This window comes from Rutilus rutilus, assembly GCF_951802725.1.
Source record: "Rutilus rutilus genome assembly, chromosome: 22".
In the NCBI taxonomy this organism is placed as follows: domain Eukaryota; kingdom Metazoa; phylum Chordata; class Actinopteri; order Cypriniformes; family Leuciscidae; genus Rutilus; species Rutilus rutilus.
Window position 1 is genome coordinate 31,380,588 of NC_140227.1, and position 17,500 is coordinate 31,398,087.

The window sequence follows — 17,500 nt, forward strand, 5'->3', positions numbered from 1 at the left end:
TCTTAATTTATTAAAAAATATATATTTTTTAATCATTTTTAAAATATATTTTAGTTCATTTTTATTTATTTATTTATTAATAAAGAAATTATTGAGTTTTTATTACTTTATAACATCTTTTTCCTACACAATATAACACTGTACTTACTCTTAGATGTATTATTTATTTAGATTTATATATTTATTTATTTATTTATTTACTTGAACTTTTTATTTATATATTATTCATTTATTTAAACACATTTTTATTATATATTTTTAATAAATGTTTTTATATATTTTAACAGATTTTTATTTATTTATACAGAAAATTTTGAGTTTCTATTATTTTATTTAAAAAATCCTACTCACTATAACACTCTTATATGTATTATTTATTCATATTTATATATATTTATATATTTACTTAAACCATTTTTTGTTGGAATCATTTATTTATTTATTTATTATACAGAAAAATATTTAGTTTTCTCCTCATTATAGTAGTGTACTGTTAGATGTATTATTTATTTATTTGAACACATTTTTATTTATTTATTTATTTTATTTTAAACCTTTCCCCAGACCAGAGTTTTAAAACCCTTGATAGCGTTTTGATTTTCCTCACATTATGGCTAAATAAAAGCACGAAACATCATGTCGTGTTATCATTTGTGTAACAGATCCAAGACATCAGCGTGGAGACGGAAGATAATAAAGAGAAACGCTCGGCCAAGGACGCGCTGCTTCTGTGGTGTCAGATGAAGACCGCAGGGTGGGTGAATATCCAGAGCGAAGACTTAAACACACTGGCGTTCTTGATGTCTGACCGTTCTCGTTTGTGCTTCACAGATATCCCAACGTCAACATCCACAACTTCACCACCAGCTGGCGCGATGGCATGGCGTTCAATGCCCTCATTCACAAACACAGGTACCAGATTCAGCAGGTGTAGAGAGTACCTGAAAACCATCCTTGAGGAAAAGTACAGATTCCTTACAGCGAAAATGACTTCATTACAAGTTAAAAGTCACCAATTTCAATACGACTGGAGTAAAAGTCTTAGAGTATCTGATTTTAACAGTACTTAAGTATTTAACTCATACTGAACGTAGGGTCAAAGATGCACTAGTCCTCGACACCTAAGAGACATGAGTGAAAATACATTTATTTATTCAAAAATGTAGAGACTAAAAGTTGCTAATATATTTGTAGTAAGTATCCAAAAAGATGCTGAAGTACAGTAACTAATATTACATTTACTCCGATACTTCACACCACTGAGAGATTAAGCTCACCTGCATCAAAAGCTCTTGTTTTGCAATCATAATATCCTTAATATCTCAATGCTTTTGATCTTTCCAGGCCAGACCTGATTGATTTCGACAAACTGAAGAAGTCCAACGCTCACTACAACCTGCAGAACGCCTTCAACCTGGCCGAGCAACACCTGGGTCTCACCAAACTCCTGGACCCTGAAGGTAAAAGCCCGTCCTGGACCTCATGAGAGGCTTTCACAATTTACTAATTTACTCCTCCTTCAGAGTCGGTCTAAACCAGCGCTATAGGAGCTATCCGTGACGTTAGTGTTCGCTGATTGGCCGAACACACGATTTTTAAAAAGGCTGTGTAAACACACAGATTATAGCCTATATATTTACTCCACAAACTAACTCTACGAACATGGAAAACAGTGATAGATGAAGCTCTTAATCTTTACACTGAGGAGAAAATCCAACACAACTTTGAGGAGACCAAGAGATGTATTTCTGCTCATCAACACTGGACATCAACACACGCCATACGCTAATAACTCTTCATCACTGTCTACTTTCTCTGTATAACAGTTCTATCTAATGACGTATTAGACAGGAGTGTTAGACAGATCGTACACTAATGAACACGGAGAATGCGAGCACTGTTTGCTCTGGCGTTCTCAGCGCCGTCAAAATAAAAGTCACAACAACAAGCGCAGCTTACGTCACTTCAGAGTTCCTACGAATGCAACCAGGAAAACGTTCCCAGGGGAACCATTAGTTCTCAGGGAACCACCATGATGGCTAGTTCCTAGAACTACCCGGTGTGAAAGCAAACACACACTCACACTCTTTCTTCCAGTTCACATGAATATGCGGAAGCGACAAAAAATTCTGTATTATGAATTTTTAAGGCCAGACAAGTAATTAGCAATTTGTTGAGGTCACTTTGTATAGAAAGACCACACGCCTGCGCACACATATATATATATATATATATATTCAAACACGCATGCCTATATGTAACTGGTCTCTTGTCCTCTCTGCGTCGTGTTGTGTTTCAATAAAACTCTTGCTTCAAGAAATCTTCTCCCATCAATTTTATTCACTGAATAACACAACACTCCTCGTGCTGGCGCTATAATAAAACACACATTTTCACACTCTTCATCAATATATAACGCTTTCCTTGGTCTCGAATAAATATGCTGTTGCTCATGATATATCACACATTTCATTGACAGAATTACAGAGATAGTTGCGACACACAGCTCAGAGAACCAGCCAGCCAATAGGAAACCCTGTTAACCCTTATTCTATCCAATCATCTTTCAGTGTGAATATTTAACAGATCATTATTAGCAAGTGGAGACACACACACTATATATATATATATATATATACAGTACCAGTCAAAAGTTTGGAAACATTACTATTTTTAATGTTTTTGAAAGAAGTCTCTTATGCTCATCAAGCCTGCAGTAAAAAAAAAAAAAAAAAACAGTAATATTATGAAATATTATTATAATTTAAAATAATGGTTCTCTTTTTTAATATACTTTAAAATGTAATTTATTTTTGTGATGCAAAGCTGAATTTTCATCAGCAAGTACTCCAGTCTTTGGTGTCTTATGATCCTTCAGAAATCATTCTAATATGCTGATTTGATACTCAGTTATTATCAATGATGGAAACAGTTGTGCTGTTTAATATATTTTTTTGGAATACTTTTTTCAGGATTCATTGATGAGTAAAACGTTAACAGCATTTATTCATAAAAACAGCATTTATTCAAAATAAAAACATTTCTAACAATATAAATCGTTACCATCACCTTTTATCAATTTAACGCATCCTTGTTGAATTAAAGTACTAATTTCTTTAAAAAAAAAAAATAGTTATTGTTCCCAAACTTTTGAACGGTAGTGTATATTGTTACAAAAGATTTCTATTCTAAATAAATACAGTTCTTTTAAACTTTTTATTCATCAAATAATCCTGAAAAAAGTATCTCAGGTTATAAAAAAATATGAAGCAGCACAACTGTTTCCAACATTGATCATAAATCAGCATATTAGAATGATTTCTGAAGGATCATAAGACACCAAAGACTGGAGTACTTGCTGATGAAAATTCAGCTTTGCATCACAAAAATAAATTACATTTTAAAGTATATTAAAAAAGAGAACCATTATTTTAAATTGTAATAATATTTCATAATATTACTGTTTTTTTTTTTTGTTTGTTTTTTAACTGCAGGCTTGATGAGCATAAGAGACTTCATTCAAAAACATAAAAAATAGTTACGTTTCCAAACTTTTGACTGGTACTGTATATATAACTCTGTTACATATAGACTAAACACGTAATACGCATGTGTGCGCCGTCAGCGTTCTCACAGATTCACGTTTTTGAAGTTTGCGCGGAGATAGCTTCTTTTATTTTTTACTCCAGTGTCGTGTTAGCAGCCGCTAAGTTAATAACTAATGCAACGGAAGTGAATCAATTAATAACTTTGATTGACAATAACTTTATTCTAGAGCTGCTGTAAAGCCTAAACAATCAGTTACTGTAATCTCCTGTTATCACTGTAAAGCTGCTGTGAAACATCTGTATTGTTAAAAGCGCTGTATAAATGAAGGAGACTTGACTTGACATCTTTGTGTGCAGATATCAGCGTAGACCATCCCGATGAGAAGTCCGTCATCACTTATGTCGTCACATACTACCATTATTTCTCCAAGATGAAGGCCTTGAAGGTGGAGGGCAAACGTATCGGAAAGGTCTGAGTCTTCAAAACACGTAAACTACTTCTAGAAGGTTCTCCGGTTTCTGTGAAAGGCTGACGATTTTAGTCGAATGTGTGCTATTTATTTATTTGTTGATAATTATAAGATATTCTTATTAAAATAAAATAGTATAAATAGTATATAAGAAGTAAATCAATTCCTATTTGAAATTGAACTGTTCGTAATGGGATCATTTTAATATTTGCGTATTTAATTGCAATTAGTCTTCTATCCTACCTCTGTTTATTGACTTATTGACAGTCTTAAATGTGCTATTTATTTATTTATTTATTATTTATCTATCAGTTTTCTAAGAAATATATAATACATTAAAGATTCCTATTAAAATACAAAGGAATAAATAATTAAATAAATTTGAGATCTAACAGTTAAATATGTAAATATTCCTATTAAAGAATAAATAGTTTAAATATTCCTATTAAAATATTCCTGTATAAATTAAATATTTAAAATGTAGCTGTTAGTAATGGCATCATCTTAATATTTACATATTTAATTGCGTTTGGTCTTCTATCCTACCTCTGTTTATTGACTTATTGACATACATGTACTATTTATTTATTTGCTTGTTTGTTTATTTATCAGTTTTGAAATAAATAAATAATACTTCAAAAATTCCTATTAAAATTAAAATAATTAAATACATTCCTATTTGAGATGTAATGATATCATCTTAATATTTACATAATTTTTGTTGGTCTTCTTACATCTGTTTATTAACTGATTAGTTCAGTCTTGCATGTGCTATTTATTAATTTTATTAATTTTATTAATTTTAATTTTATTAATTGTATTAATTGTATTAATTTTATTAATTTTATTAATTTTATTAATTAATTAATTTATTTATTTATTGTAAGCAGCAGCGAAGTTGTAAGTTTAAATATTCCTATTAAAATAAAATAAATACAAATAAATAAAGTTTTAAATAAAAATAAAAAACAATTTAAATATAATATATAATAAGTAATAATAATTTGAAATATAATGAATACTTAAAATACTATAATACATAACTACGTAATTTAAATGTAACCGTTAGCAATGGCATCATCTTTATATTTACATACTTAATTTCAATTGGTCTCTTACATCTGTTTTACATTCTGAACTGTGATAGGTTTAGTTTCAACCATTTATTTATTTTCAACCATTTATAGCCACATAAAGTGGGATTGATAAAGTGGCATTTCAGGTACAGAATCGAATCTTCAACTTATCTAAAGCTGTAACTTCTAAAGCTGTAACTGCATTGCGACGTTTATTTCCTTCAGGCAATGCAAAACTACTCTATTAAACCTGGTCTGTGTTCACCAGGTGCTCGACAACGCCATCGAGACTGAGAAGATGATCGAGAAATATGAATCTCTGGCTTCGGATCTGCTGGAGTGGATTGAACAAACCATCATCATCCTCAACAATCGAAAGTTTGCAAACTCACTGGTTGGAGTCCAGCAGCAGCTTCAGGCCTTCAACACCTACAGGACCGTGGAGAAACCACCCAAGTGAGTGTCTGAAACACACAGTAGGGGTGTAACAATACATCGTGTCACTATATATCGCAATGTAAAAATGCAACAGTATGTATCGTGGATAGTGACAATATGTGTTGTGTATAGTTCACGCAAAATGAAAATTACTAAGTGAGAAAAAATTCAAGTTTTCAGAGTTTTAGTGTCAGTACTACTATATATAATGTTGAATATAATGTATAATAATGCAATGGGGGAATATTTATGGCTCCTGATAATGACAAATGGTAAAAACTGGCGTATGCATTATTTTAAATATGTCTAGTCAAGCATGTTCGTCTAAAATAATTCTGTTTTCAGCTTCAGAATCATGAATATTGTTGTTCTGGCGTCTCTATTGTCCTGTGGAAAAAAAAATATTTTACTAAAATAATAAATTTAACACATAATAATAATAATACTAATAAATTATATTTATTTATATTATCAATTTACCAAATGTAATATTTTTACTAAAATAATACATTAAATATAATAATATAAATTTTGATTTATAGGAATACATTTTATTTAATGATATACACGTAATATGTTGACATTAGTAAAAAAATATGTATACTAATATAATACATTTAATATAATTAGGGGCCAAGCACCGAAGGTGCGTAGGCACCTATTGTATCCGTTCCCGTTCCTATTATTATTATTATTCTTCCTTCTTCCAACTGGGAGTCTATGGCAGCCCATAGAACCGATTGCGGGAAAGTTGTTTTGGTTTGACATTCTGATAGAGGACAGTCCCAACATTAAATACACCAATTTTGGTGTTTCTAAGTCATTCCCTCTAGCGCCACCACCTGTCCAAAGTTTCACTTTTATTTTGCTAATAACTTTTGAAGCGTAAGGCCAATCAACAAAAATCTTTTTTTCTCTGATTCCTGAGCTCATGCCGATTCGATTGCACCATATGATGTCATTTTCCGGCATATAAATATGGCCGCCATTTTGAATGTGCTGAAAAAGCTACTTTTTCGAACTCGTCCTAGACGGTTTGTCCGATTTGCACGAAAATTGAACCAGATCATCTTCAGGTAGTGCTGACAAAAAGTTATGGAATTCAAATTGATTCGTCAAACCGTTTTCGAATAACGCTCTAATAAATTTTACGTAGCGCTTGCAAAAACAGTCGTAGGGCTGTATCTCCGCAACGCTTTATCGGATTCAGACCAAAATTGGTACATGTCATCACAAGCATGACCTGAGGCGACATGCTGCGTTTCGGCGCAGCGCTACCTACTGGTCCGGAGATATGAAAAATTGCTATTTTTGCTTATAACTTCTGAACAGTTTGTCCAAAAATCATAAAATTGGTCTTGTTAGATTCAGGGCAACATGCTGAGTCGACTGATATCCATTTTTCCCCAATCAGCCATTTTGGCTGTCGGCCATTTTGAATTATGTGCAAAAATGCTGTATTTTATGAACGCGTGAACGTATCGTTACAAAACTCGGAATGGATCATCAGCACGATGCCCTGAAGGAGTCTGAGAAGTTTCGAAACAGTGCCACCTAGTGGTGAATTTTTTTTCCCAAATGTTTCCAAATGCTTATAACTTTGGGTGTGGTCGACTTATTTTCACGAGACTCATCTCATTAGAGTCCTGAATCGTTGCCGAGTCCCACGATACCAAACATGCTAGGTTTTGCCTTACGGTTTGTGTAGCGTTGTGATTTAGCGCTTAAAAAACATTTGGCTATATCTTCGAAACCGCTAGTCCGATCGAGACGAAACCACCGTCAGAAGTTTGGAAACATAGGTCGATAGCTATACGCCAATGCCCAAATGCGAAAATATTGATGTTTAGGGGTAGTAAATTCCAATCAAAGTCATGTGTCAGTCATTTTTTACGTGTTTTTTCATATAAATGTCTATAACTCCGAAGCGAATTGAGATATTTTCACCAAAATCGACACACATATGTACGAGCTCACTCTGAGGACATGTAAAAAAAATGGTGGGACTCAGCCTCTTGGTGGCGCTATAATAGAACAAAACATGAAATTCCCATTGACTTCAATACAGTTTTGTGAAATAAAATGCTATACTAAACAAATGCATTGGTGTAATATTACGAAACTCAAAATGTGCCATCAGCACCATCCCCTGAAAGTACCCAAAATATTTCGAGACAGTGCCACCTAGTGGTCAAAAGTTATAACAAAATTTCCAAAAAGGCTAATAACTTTTGAATAAATCTGGCTATTGAAATGCCACTGGTCTTAATAGATTCCCTGGGTCAAGCCGAGAACATAGATACCAAGTTTTCCTTATTTGGCCTAGGTTCCTGTCCGCCATCTTGATTTTCAGTCAAAACCTACTTTTTCGAACTCCTCCTAGACCGTTTGTCCAATTTTCACCAAAATCGAATCGTATCATCTCCAGACTATGCTGAATAAAAGTTATGGATTTCGTGTCAATAGACGAAACCGTTTTCGTATAGTGTAGTAGCAAAGTTGAGGCATGATGCTAAAAGCACTATTCAGGCTTTATCTCTGCAATGCCTTGACATATTGACACCAAACTTTGTATGTGTCATTGTCACTTCACTCTGACCACATCACATCAGTTTTGTAACTGCGCCACCTATTGGTCGAAAGTGATAATCCATTAAATCATATTTTGAATGACTTTTTATATGATTTTTCAGCCATTTCGCCTAAAATCCTCTTTAAATGTATTTAATTGCTCATTGTTGCAGTTGGTCTGACACCTTCAGCCATGTTGGCATATCCTGTCGTCTGCTTGCGCTTGGCCCCGATAATTGCTGCTTGCAGCTATATTAATATAAATATGATTTATATGAATACATTTTATTTAATGATATACACGTAATATGTTGACATTAGTATAAAAAAAAAGTATACTAAAATAATACATTTAAGATAATAATACAAATATAATATTTATATTAATACATAAGCACCAAGCCTATTCATTTTTGTCTGTTCTGGTTTTTTTTAATTATTAATCTAAGATTATACATCTGGGAATTTCAGAGATGCCAAATGTACAAAAACATGTTATGTAAAAAAAAAAAAAAAATCTTTCTCTTTATCCTGTTTAGGATTTTTTTTTTATTTTTTTTTATTTTTTTGGTCGTATTAAAAAAATATCTATTTTTTGTTCTGTATTTGTATGTATGAGAAAAACAAAAGCAAAAAAAAAAAAATATATATATATATAGTATATACAGTATGGCTGGGAACACTCAGTTGTTTTTACACAAACTGTATATTAAATCAAGAAAAAGACAAATTTCTACAAACTATCTTTCATAACAGTTCAGAAGTATGATTATTATTTGGTTCATGTGTGTTTAGAGGAAGCAGAGATTTTTTGTGGCAAAATTATGAAAAATGCTCATTTATTTTTATTTGCATAAAACAATATAAATAATAATATAAATGTCTAATAAGTAATAATAACATATAATCATTTATAATAAATATTAAACTAAAAATAAACTTTGTTTTTTTTAATATATTATAATTAAATATCTTTCATAACATTGTTCAGAAATGTAGTAAAATTATAGTTTGGTTCATGTATGTTTAGGGGAAGCAGAGATCGTTCATTTAGAGCTTTTGTTTTCATAAAAATAATGTAAATTTATAATAAGAACATAATAATTCATAATAATTATTAATATATAAATAAACTTTTTACATAATGTAATTTCAAATTTAGCATTTTAATCAAATTTAGCATTTGGATCAAATTTAGCATTGTAATCAACAGTTAATTTTCTGAGTATGGCAATAATATGGTGTCGTGAGTTCAGTATGGTGATGTGTATGGAATCGTGACACGAGGGCATCGTTACGCCGCTGACATACAGCAGAAGATGAGCTGAATATGAACTCTCTCTCCACAGATTCACTGAGAAGGGAAACCTGGAGGTGCTTCTGTTTACTATCCAGAGCAAGATGAGGGCTAATAACCAGAAGGTGTACATGCCACGCGAGGGCAAACTCATCTCAGACATCAACAAGGTGAACATGACCTCAGATTTGACCTTAGAAGCTGCAAGTATTCCTTTGCTCTCTCTATTTGAATGCTGACTGTGTTGGTGTTGTGGCAGGCGTGGGAGCGTCTGGAAAAGGCCGAGCACGAGCGGGAGTTAGCGTTGAGGACCGAACTGATCCGACAGGAGAAGCTGGAGCAACTCGCCAGACGCTTCGACCGCAAGGCCGCCATGAGGGAGACCTGGCTGAGCGAGAACCAGCGCCTCGTTTCACAGGTTCAGTCCTTCAGCTTTACTGTAGACACACACACACACACACACACACACACACTTGTGCTGCTCCTTCATGGCGCTGTGCAATTTTATTCCAGCACTGATTTCAAACGATTTTGTGCCCCCTGGTGGTGAAAGATTTTATTTTATATTTATACATTGACATTTTATAATATCATAACTGTGCTATATTATAATATATTTAAAAATATAATTATTTATATTATTATGTTATTACTTATTGTACTTTTATATTATTGTTTATATTTTTGTAATGAAAATACATTTTTATAATTTTTATAATGTACATTTTTTATATATATATGTGTGTGTGTGTGTATATATATATTTTAAAAACATTGTTTACTTATTTTAGTATTTTTTTGTGAATTGTGTTCTTATTATAAATTTATATTATTTATATAATTTCTATGTCAACAAATATATAAATATAAAATTGGACTATATTTTTGAACTATGTTATGATATTAAGATATTTAATTATAATGTATTTAATGAACAGTGTTTATTTATATTTTAATATTTATTATGAATTATTATATTTTATTACTTATTGTACATTTATATCATTATTTATATATTTTTTACTAAAATAATGGCTTTAAATCATAATTTCATAATGTGGTATAAATACATGTAAGTATATATATATATTTATTTTTTTGTTGTTGAAAAAATAGTTTATTTATATGTTAATAATTATTATGAATTATTATGTTCTTATTATAAATGTACATTATTTTTTATATTATTTTTATGAAAACAAAAGCTCTAAATGAACGTCCTCTAAACATACATGAACCAAACTATACTTTTACTACGTTTCTGAACAATGTTATGAAAGATATTTAATTATAATATATTTAAAAAACAACGTTTATTTTTATTTGAATATTTATTATAAACTATTATAATGTTATTATTACTTATTAGTCATTTATTTTATTATTATTATTAATATTATGTTTTATGCAAATAAAAATTTTTCATAATTTTGCCACAAAAAATCTCTGCTTCCTCTAAACACACATGAACCAAATAATAATCATACTTCTGAACTGTTATGAAAGATAGTTTGTAGAAATTTGTATTTTTCTTGATTTAATATACAGTTTGTGTAAAAACAACTGAGTGTTCCCAGCCATATATACTATATATAATTTCTTTTTTAATTTTTATGTTTTTTTTAGTTTTTTTTTTTTTTTGCTTTTCTTTTTCTCATACATACAAATAATAAAACATAAAAAATAAACCTAACCCAAAACAGTCTTAAAAGATAAAGAGAAATTTTTTTTTTAACATATTAACATGTTTTTGTACATTTGGCTTCTCTGAAATTTCCAAATGTATAATCTTAGATTAATAATAAAAAAAAAACAGATCAGACAAACATGAATCCTAGGAGGTTATGGGACTGTAGAACACATTGACTGTTTATTGTGCAATATACTTTCTACTGCTTATTTTCGAAGTCTTCCCGCTATGTTGAGTTGCATGTTGTGTGTTACCTTTACTTAGTGTTTTATATTGTGCTTGTGTGTTGATTTTACCACAAGGAGTTGCACTTAAGAATTTCGTTGTACAGCTAGTAAGTGCAATGACAATAAAGGCATTCAATTCAGTTCAATTAAAACTATTGTTTTTTCCTAACATTCCCGTTTCTTTTCTGCAGGACAATTTCGGATTCGACCTCCAGGCGGTCGAGGCAGCGACTAAAAAGCACGAAGCGATCGAGACTGACATCGCGGCGTACGAGGAGCGCGTTCAGGCGGTGGTGTCGGTGGCCAGAGAACTGGAGGCCGAGAACTACCACGACATCAAGCGCATCGCGGCGCGCAAAGATAACGTCCTGCGACTGTGGGAGTATCTCCTGGAGCTGCTCAAAGCTCGCAGACAGAGGCTGGAGATGAACCTCGGCCTGCAGCGCGTCTTCCAGGAGATGCTCTACATCATGGACTGGATGGATGAAATGAAGGTGAGAGAAAAATCTACAAAAAAACAAGGAACTCCCGCACACTACCAGTACTTGAGAATGAGTATCACGATTTGGGGCCCTATCTTGCACCCAGTGCAATTGACTTTGTACAGCGACGCATGTGTCATTCCTATTTCTCACCCGACGCACAGCGGACTTTTCCCTCCACAGACGCACGTCGGTAAACTAGGGAATGAACTTGCGCTCCCGGGGGCGGTTCAGGGAAAAGAGGAGGCGTGTTCCGGCGCAAACGTTCCCTGGTGCTATTTTGCAGTTTCAGAAAACAATCCCGCCACAGACCAGGAGAAACCTCGTCTAAAGTGTTATTCAGATGCTATTTTAAGGGCGCATGCTTGGCAAATACATGTTTTATATATTTACGGTAGGAAATTTACAAAATATCTTCACGGAACATGATCTTTACTTAATATCCTAATGATTTTTGGCATAAAAGAAAAATCTATAATTTTGACCCATATAATGTATTGTTGGCTATTGCCTCAGATATACCCGTGCGACTCGAGACTGGTGACGTGATCCAGGGTCACATATATGAATACAGTGATAGGCGTCTACTATAGGTAGACGTGGATCAGCTGAGCTTGACTAACGTGACCTGCCAGAACTGACTTTCATATCCTGATGATGGTCCGCTGTTCTCCGCAGATGCTCCTGCTTTCTCAGGATTATGGGAAGCACTTGCTGGGGGTGGAAGATCTTCTCCAGAAACACGCGCTGGTGGAGGCCGACATCGGCATTCAGGCCGACCGCGTCAAAGCCGTCAACGCCAACGCTCAGAGGTTCGCCGTGGATGAGGAGGGTAAGAACGGCTCTCTCGTTTTGAGAAGATGTAACATTTGGTCTTTATGCCATCAGGAACTGACTTTAGTGTGACGTTTAGTGTAATATTCATACGTACAAATCTATTTATACATATTCTATTGACATTTACATTCACATTTATGCTTTTAGCTGACACTTTTAATTTACAGGGATTTACAAAAGACGAGACAAAAGCAGTTTGTGAAATATAATGGGTTTTTTTTTTTTATAAAATCATATTATTTCAGAATAAAATAAAAATAGGGAGTCCAGGTCGAGTCCAGACGGCTCGTTTATTATAGTGGGAGAATTTTTTTTTTGTGAGTTTATGATATTTTATGATTCTTTTTATGATTCATTAGTGATTCCTGGTGTAAGACCAGCAGGTTCAGATTCAGATTGCTGGAGCGGAGCCGTTGTTTCATGCAGAGCTGGTCCAGATCGGGGTTTTGCCAGGTTCCCACGGTCATTGAAAACCTGGAAATAAAGGGAATTTAAGAACTGATTTTCTAGGCCAGGAAAAAATCAGGGAAATGTAATAAATTTGAGAAGTCTGGATATGCTCTAAATGGAGTTAAATCCTCGTTTGAGCCACAATCAAATCTCAGCACGTTTTATTTCCATGGTCCACTTTAGACATTCTACTAACTATGAGTAACTCTGCAACTACATGTCAACAAACTCTCATTATAGTATTAGTAGTTTGTTAGGTTTGCATACTTGAAAAGTTACTTATAGTTAGTAGAATGTCTAAAGTGGACCATGAAGCAGCTTGTGAAGAAAGACTTAAAAGTGTCCTGTCCATCTTTGTCCCTTTTTCCCTCTCTCTCTCTCTCTCTCTCTCTCTAATGTCTTCTACCTTATGAATGTTCCAATCCAATCTGACTTCTGACCTGTAACGCTGCTTTGAAACAATCTGTATTGTAAAAAGCGCTATATTAATAAAACTGACTTGACTTGACCTTCTCTCCATCCCTCTTCAGGGTACAAACCCTGTGACCCTCAGGTCATCCGAGACCGCGTGTCCCACATGGAGTTCTGCTACCAGGAGCTGACCCAGTTAGCAGCCGAGCGTCGCGCACGCCTCGAAGAATCCCGGCGTTTGTGGAAGTTCTTCTGGGAAATGGCCGAGGAAGAGGGTTGGATTCGGGAGAAAGAGCAGATCCTTTCCTCAGACGACTGTGGGAAGGATTTAACCGGCGCCGTCCGCCTATTGAGTCAACATCGTGCTCTCGAAGACGAGATGAGCGGGCGCTCGGGACACCTCCAGAACACGGTCCGCGAGGGTCAAACGATGGCCGACGCCGGGCACTTCGGCGAAGCTAAGATCCGTGAGCGTATCGCGGACGTTCAAGCGCAATGGGCCGCTCTGGAACAGCTAGCGTTGGTGAGGAAAACCCGTTTGGAAGAAGCTTGTAGCCTTCACCAGTTCCAGGTCGACGCTGACGACGTGGACGCCTGGACTTTAGACGCGCTTCGGATCGTCTCCACCTCAGATGTCGGCCATGATGAGTTTTCAACTCAAGCTTTGGTTAGGAAACACAAAGACGCGTCGACCGAGGTGGCTAGTTATCGTCCGGTGATCGACGCTCTCCACGAACAGGCTCAGTCTCTTCCTCCCGAGCAGGCGAAGGCGGAGAACGTTAGCGAGCGGCTAGCGGGCATCGAGGAACGCTATAAAGAGGTTTCGGAGTTGACCCGGCTGAGGAAACAGGCCTTGCAAGACGCCCTGGCGCTCTATAAGATGTTTAGCGAGGCGGATGCGTGTGAACTCTGGATCGATGAGAAGGAGCAGTGGCTCAACAGCATGGAGATCCCAGAGAAACTGGAGGACCTTGAGGTCATTCAGCACAGGTGAGAAGTCACGTCTGTGGGCGCTATCATACACTCGGCGGGACGCAAGTGTTTTTTGCTAGTTTCAGCCTTATGCAGTTTTCATTTTCACGTCCTGTGCTGCGTTGTTTAAATAGCAAATGCATTTGCTCGTATTTGTGCGCCCATGGGCTGCTGGTATGAAAACGAGGTGTGTGTTCTGGCGCATTGTTGGACCGTTGCTATTTTGAGGAACTGAAATAGACTGAGCCATTGACCAACTGAAGCCTGGTCTAAAGTCAATGGCGCAGTATTTTTTTTTTTGTTATTTAAATGGTGCATTAGTAATATATGCCTATAGGCGGGTCCACAATGCGCGTACACTCGGATTATTACACACACACTGCTTATTACACACACAGGGACGAGCATCAGCACACAAACATGCCAAATATTAAAAATAAAAGGATTATAATGTAAAAGATTGATATTGTGTACATAAAGATATGGTGAATCCAGCTTGTCATGTAGATGGTCTCGCTTTAACTTCTCACACACACACACACACCTTTAACCTCGCACACGAGCAGATCCGTTTGCGCTCTGGAGAAGCGTTCAGTTTTTCCGCTCGCAAATTCCTCCATGTAAATAGCGAATCCGCCATGGCGCGAGCGCAACTGTCTTTTAAAGGGAATGGGAGATGAGACTCTGATTGGTTTATTGCATGTTACGCCCAAAACACACCCATTACTCATTATGAGAATAGAGACAACCCTTTTAGACCATGCGCCGGGAGCGCCGACCATTTGTCCCGCCGTTAAACTAGCAAAAGGGGATTCAGGCACGCACTGAGTGAACTTGCACCGAGCGCTTTAGACCATGCGCTTAGATCGTTAAAAAAGGGGCCCTGTATCTTTGTGACCATATTCATCACACCAGTTGAGGTTTGCGGCATGTTTTGCACCATCACTTTGAATAATGTGCTGAACAATGCGGCGTTTGCATATACAGTAAATGATTCTTAATGAATTCCACCTGAATGTTTGAAACTTTCAAGGTAATAGAATGAATCAGGAGTTTGTTTTGCACTCACAAAACCGGTAACCGTAGTCATATTAACCGGATAACGGTTAGCCAGCCGTCTGTCAAAAGTTGAGCTACATGAGTAAAGTTTGTCATGACAAACAGTGATGTTGGCTTGAGAAAGCCTAAAGTTTGAAGTAGTTTTAAAAGCTTGAATTTTGAAGCAGTTTTATGTCTAAATTAGTTTTAAAAACTTAAAACCAATTTTAAAAGCTTGAATTTTGAAGCAGTTTTGTTTAAATTAGTTTTAAAAGCTTAAAACCAATTTTAAAAGCTTGAATTTTGAAGCAGTTTTATGTTTAAATTAGTTTTAAAAGCTTAAAACCATTTTTAAAAGCTTAATTTTTGAAGCAGTTTTATGTTTAAATTAGTTTTAAAAGCTTAAAACCAATTTTAAAAGCTTCATTTTTGAAGCAGTTTTATGTTTAAATTAGTTTTAAAAGCTTGAATTTTTAAGGAGTTTTATGTTACATTAGTTTTAAAAGCTTAAAACTGTTTTAACTTTAAAGTAGTTTAAAAAACTACTTTAATCTGAAGAGGTTTTAAAAGTTTGAAGCTGTTTTAAGTTCGAGTTGGTTTGAAAAGCTTGAAGCCGTTATGAAAGCGCAAAGGTTAAAAGATTTTAAGGCCATTCAGTCTCTCAGACAAGACAGATCATTCAAATGCTATGCAGTTGCTAGGATGATGATACGCTGATGATTGTGTGATGATGAAAATGATTTCTTTGCGGTCCAGGTTTGAGAGTCTGGAGCCTGAAATGAATAACCAGGCCTCACGTGTGGCGGTGGTCAATCAGATCGCCAGGCAGCTGATACACAACGGACACCCGAGCGAGAAAGACATCAAAGCCCAACAAGACAAACTCAACACCAGGCAAGTCAAAAATGTAGTTTGTGTAGAAAGCAGAGCTAGTATAGCCGGTCACCAGAACATGTCACTGGATGCTGGTACCCAGCGTGCTTTATATATGCATTCTGCCTCTTTTTGGATGTACAGATGTAGCAGAAAACATCTGGGTCATGTTTGCATTTTATTTTCTGTCACTGGTCATAATTGAAAGTATTAATAATCAACATTAGGCATAAAATAATGTCATACATGTGAATATCACCTGCGAATTGAACAGATAGTTGTAACCTGGCTCAGAGGAAGATATGTCTTGTTGCAGCTTTTATAGTGATAATGCAAGACTTCCTCAAAAGTAAAAATGCAATGAAATGCACTATTTTTGGAATCAGCCACTCTAAAATTAGTCAGAATCAAGTATTGGATTTCATACAGCAAATATGATGCAGGGCGGTGTAGGATACGTATTATTGTCTTGTTTTATATAAAGAATATATATATAAAAATCTTAAATCAGTATAGATATATTTGACAAGAAAAATAAACTTAATTCAAAGGGAAAATAAGATTATTTTTCTCAGCCTACTGACAGATCTTACTTGTTTTTCAGTAAACATAACTTAACTTGCTTCTCGAGTAAATGTATCTTGATTTAAGAATGTTCAGATATTTGAATTGGAAAACAAGACATTTAGTGCCTTATGATGTGGAATTCGCGGGTGTAATTGCGAAATTCAGTCATAAAAATCAAAGGTCTTCACGGCAACCCGTCAAAATAAAAGTTCGGTTTAACTTCAAGAAATTGTGACAGAAATACATTTAATAATAATTATATATATATATATATATATAAAATATACAATTAAAATGGAATCCAGAAAACACAGAATTTGGTCAAATAAATAAATAAAATACAATAAAAAATAAATAAAACGTATTTCATAGGGCCTAAACATGTAATTTTTGTTAAAATTGTAATAAATTATTGTTAAATTGTATAAGTTACAAAAAAAAATGTCTCACCCCACTGACAGATATTTCTTGTTTTAATCACAAACTGGCAGTTTATCAGTAATCTTGCTTCAGTAAATGTATCTTGTTTTGAGAATGTTCATATATTTGTAGT

General features: G+C 34.6%; 1 protein-coding gene across 3 annotated transcripts in view; it reads left to right on the forward strand.

Moving 5' to 3' along the window:
* sptbn1 (spectrin, beta, non-erythrocytic 1) overlaps positions 1–17,500 on the forward strand; it is a 111,401-nt gene that overhangs the window by 62,392 nt on the left and 31,509 nt on the right. For all 3 annotated transcript variants that reach the window (XM_084395102.1, XM_084395103.1, XM_084395104.1), the window contains 11 exons: positions 663–754; positions 832–912; positions 1,345–1,460; positions 3,906–4,018; positions 5,363–5,550; positions 9,453–9,570; positions 9,660–9,818; positions 11,509–11,811; positions 12,478–12,631; positions 13,617–14,487; positions 16,264–16,401. In XM_084395102.1, the coding sequence (XP_084251228.1) occupies positions 663–754; positions 832–912; positions 1,345–1,460; positions 3,906–4,018; positions 5,363–5,550; positions 9,453–9,570; positions 9,660–9,818; positions 11,509–11,811; positions 12,478–12,631; positions 13,617–14,487; positions 16,264–16,401 (2,333 nt within the window). The remainder of the gene's footprint in view (positions 1–662; positions 755–831; positions 913–1,344; positions 1,461–3,905; positions 4,019–5,362; positions 5,551–9,452; positions 9,571–9,659; positions 9,819–11,508; positions 11,812–12,477; positions 12,632–13,616; positions 14,488–16,263; positions 16,402–17,500) is intronic.